The 4025-nt window shown below is 38.7% G+C and overlaps 3 protein-coding genes across 3 annotated transcripts; 1 reads left to right on the top strand and 2 right to left on the bottom strand.

Moving 5' to 3' along the window:
* Positions 1-16: 16 nt before the first annotated feature.
* Positions 17-1612, top strand: EIN_491710 (rhogap domain containing protein; the record flags this gene model as incomplete). The annotated part of the gene is made up of 1 exon (XM_004255695.1): positions 17-1612. A coding segment is annotated over one exon (1596 nt), but the record flags the coding sequence as incomplete, so codon positions are not given.
* Positions 1613-1722: 110 nt separating this feature from the next.
* Positions 1723-2724, bottom strand: EIN_491700 (Xylem cysteine proteinase 2 precursor, putative; the record flags this gene model as incomplete). Its single annotated transcript, XM_004255694.1, has 1 exon — positions 1723-2724. One exon carries the CDS (start codon positions 2722-2724, stop codon positions 1723-1725), a length of 1002 nt encoding a protein of 333 aa, XP_004255742.1.
* A 453-nt stretch (positions 2725-3177) lies between these two features.
* EIN_491690 (hypothetical protein) lies at positions 3178-3906 on the bottom strand (the record flags this gene model as incomplete). Its single annotated transcript, XM_004255693.1, has 1 exon — positions 3178-3906. The coding sequence occupies one exon, from the start codon at positions 3904-3906 to the stop codon at positions 3178-3180; it is 729 nt and encodes a 242-aa protein (XP_004255741.1).
* Between the last annotated feature and the right edge of the window lie 119 nt (positions 3907-4025).

Raw genomic sequence — 4025 nt, 5'->3', positions numbered from 1 at the left:
TCAACTGTTTAAAAGAAAAACAGAGAAGGCGGACAAAAGTTGTGAAACGCCTCCACTGACTCCCAAGAAAAAGGCACGCAAAAGTGACAACCCAGACAAAGAAAAGATTCAACGAGCGGCTACATATGCTTTAGATGACAAAGATGGGTATGGGTCTCCCATTCGGACCTCCGGGTCATGTGACTTAACGCCCGACAAACCCAAACGAATTGAGAAAGAAAAAACAAAAGAATCAATTAAAGCTTCTCCTCGAAAGGATCGCAAAGAAGAAAAGAAGAAGGAGAAAGAAAAGGAGAAAGAGAAAAAGAAGGAGGAGAAGGAGAAAAAGCAAGACGAGCTCAGAAAATCAAAACAGCTCGCTCCCTCCGACCCAAAGACCCGCACCGACAAAAAACTCGAGAAGCGAAAGAGTGATGTTTCAGAAGCAAAAAAGGAGAAAAAGAACATCGAGGTCACCGTCGAAATCGGATTTTTGATACAAAATTTCCAGAAGGTGATGAAATGTTGTTCGGGGATGACAGTACGCGAAGTGATTGAGAAAAACATGTTGACGATAAAGGAGGGAATGCATGACGATGTTGTTGTGTATAAGTCCAACGGGGAAATTGTTTTAATGGACGACACCATCTCGAGTTGTGCCGATGGGAATAAAGCGTATTTGTATGTGTCAAAATCCGGGAGGAGGTCTGCGAAACAGATCACCTTCGACGTCGAAGAGAAAGAGAAAGAAAAATCGAAGGACGGGAAAGCAATAGACGTCCAGACGGTGTTTAACCTTGCGCGGTGGATCTACATCCACGGCATCGAAGTTGAGGGCCTCTTTCGAGTGAACGGCGACCAAGGTTTTGTGAGGAAAAAACTCGAGAAGATGGCGAAACACTCTGAACACCCCACAGAGTTTTTGGTGGAAATGAACCATGGCGTGACTGATGTACATAACGTTGTTGGGGTGTTGAAATCGTATTTGCGGGAGAGTTGTCATGGGATATTTAATTTGAGCGACGCGGATATCGTACTGAATTCCGAAGACCGTGCTTCCAAATTGAACGGCATAATAACACGCCTCACCGAAAGCGATAAATTGTCGTTGTGTATCATGTTGAATCTTGCGGAGGCAATAATAGAACTGAAGGAGTATAACTCGATGGGGTTGTCGAATGTTGCTGTCGTTTTTGGACCGATGTTAATACACTCGAATGGCGCAGTCAGCATTATGGGAACACAGTGCCAACTTGAAATGGCAGTCCTCCTCATAAACAACGCGCAGAACATCAGAAAATTGCTGTGCATCGACACATTCTTCCCTGTGGAGGAGACAATTTCGAAGTTTGAAACGCCTGCGGAGTTCAGACGGTCGGAAGGAGAGATAGATCGATTCATGTATGATATCTCGTGCTTGGACAAAGACACGCAGGACCTTGCACACGATATTGTTGGATGGATGGAAAGTTTGTTGGGAGGGCAGGAAAAGGAAGCGATTCATTGGGTTGATGTGTTTTATAAGGAAAACACCGACCATTTTCTTTATATAGTAAACATGCTCACGCCGGACTTTGTCCTCGAGGTAACAGAGAGTATACTCGCCCAGACCAAGGACGATATGAAACAATAATACAATGTGAATTGACTTTTTGTGAGTTTTGATGTTTGGGCTGATAATACCAAAGCTACAAACAATCAAATTATAATACAGAAGCTTGGGAGTGACTGGTGTTAAAAACACTACTTTGTCGAGTTGTCAAATGTGTAGTTGCCATAGACGGAAGACGAAAGAGAAACAGAGACAGAAATCACCGTTGAAGTGGCAGAAGAGAGATTGCCGTCTAAACCACACAAGTCGTCGGTCGAAAGTCTGCCATACCCCTTCTCTCCCCAACTGTTCCCCCACGAATTTCTGATGATAATGTAGTCTTCACCCTTTTCGGAACCATAGCCGACTATGTCTATCACATGTGTTAAACTCGAGACGGTACCACATTTCATGTGAAGAATTCCTCCACTGTAGCTTCTAAATTGGTCTGTTGTGTGGATCAGACCGATTAACGGGCCGTGTTTGATCAACAAATATTTGAAATCATCGAAAGTCAATTTTCCGTAGAAAGAAGTGAAGTTCTGGAGTTCGAGAAGGGTCTGCTTTCCACGAACACATGTACCTTTATAACTGTTTTTCTCGGTGCCGACTTTGTTGAGGAGTTTGAAAGGGTACGCTATTTCAGTCACAAAGTAATTGAGTGAGTTAAGGACAACAGACGGCCAACCACCATTGCAAGCATTGTTGATTGAACAATCGACGATATGCTGTGTGCTGAATACCTTCTTAGTTCCCGTAAGATGGGTGTAATGTGCTTGTAATATCTGAGCAATGGCCATGGCGTAACAACACCCACAGGACCCTTGGCTCATCGTCTGTTTGATACACAAATCACCACCGCCATTGTCGTTGTTCTTCACATATTTCCCGCAATACGACAAGTGTTGTGGAATCTCTTTGAGCTTGGTCGAATAGAAGTTAGTGCTTGTGTTCAGCAACTCGTCGAGTTTGGACAAAGAAACTTTGACAGTCGTCATTTTGGTAAGTGTGGCTTCCAGTGTTTTAGATGGTGGGACAAGTCCTGAAAATAGTGGGATGTCGGTTGATGAAAACACAGTACTGTTGGTGTCATAATACTGGTGGAACGTTTTTGCATATATTAATGTCATAAATGGCACAAGTAACAAAGTCATTTGTACAATTTACTTCTAAGTTTGTTCCTTTGAATTTTCTCGTTCAAATAACACACCGTTCCAAAACGGCAAATCTTCTTTCATCTCGTCAATCTCCCTCGTTTTGTCCATTTACCATTTCATCATTTACCTATCTTAGATTTTCGTTTTGTATTTTTATAAAATATTATTTATAATATTTAAAATATTATAAATATTATATATATAAAATTTTATTATAAACATTAATTTGAAATAGAATAAAGTGATAGTTTGATTATACTATTTTTTACTTTTGATTTGGATTATTTTGGTTTAAAAATGATAATATTAGATAATTGAAAATGTTATGAACGAATTAATGAATATGAAAAAAAAAATATGATATAATTATAGTTTTTCAATAATTTTTTTTCATTTAATATAATTGTATTATAATTTAATTATTAAATAAGTAATAAAAACATAAAACAATTATTGATTAAGGCATACAACTTCATTGAATGAGTGTTGGGCCAAGATGGCCACAATATAATTTTTAGCTGCAAACGAGTCAGTTTTGTTTGTCAGAGTAATTAAAGTTTGAGTACCTGCTTTTTCTAGTATCAAAGTGTTTTCTTTAGTTGAGACAGAGCATTCTTGGCTAAGTTCGAAGTTAGTAATGATATTCCAAGTGGTGTTTCTTTTGTCATAGGTCACTACCAATACCAAGTCACTCATGACGTGAACCATCCCTTTCTTTTTAGAACCACTTTGAGCAGAGAACATTAAAAGTCGATTTGGTTTGCATATGTCCAAATGAGTAACTCGAGCTAAGTCGAAGAGAGATATTCGACGTTCTATTCGTTTGTTTGCTTCTTCACAGAATTGCTCGAAGTTGATGAGGGTTTTGATTAAAGGTATAAAGTCGGGATGTTTTGGAGGTGTTGTCTTTTTTACTTGTTTTAAAAGTAAAGCGTAACGAGTAATCCTTTGAACTGGTTGTATGAATATAGTCTCAAACTTTTCAAACCCAAGTGCACCACTTGTTCGTGCATTTTGAAGGATTGTCTGGAACTTCGGATCATTCACATTTTTCTTCCATAACGAGACAGCATATTCATAATCAGAAGTGAAGTGCAATAATGGAGTAAGTAATTGTAAATTATTGTTCATAACTTTACTTATACATGTTGTGTATTTGATGTTATCAAATTCATACATACTTTTAATAACCTTTTCTGAAGATTCATACACTGTGGAAGAAGTAAAATATCTGTTTATAAGAGCAGATCTACTCAAATTGCATAATGGTTTCTAATGACTCTCTAGCACTTCATTTA

This window comes from Entamoeba invadens (assembly GCF_000330505.1).
Source record: "Entamoeba invadens IP1 unplaced genomic scaffold scaff_1105074726209, whole genome shotgun sequence".
Classification (NCBI taxonomy): Eukaryota; Evosea; order Mastigamoebida; family Endamoebidae; genus Entamoeba; species Entamoeba invadens.
This window is presented reverse-complemented; position numbering and strand designations above follow the sequence as displayed.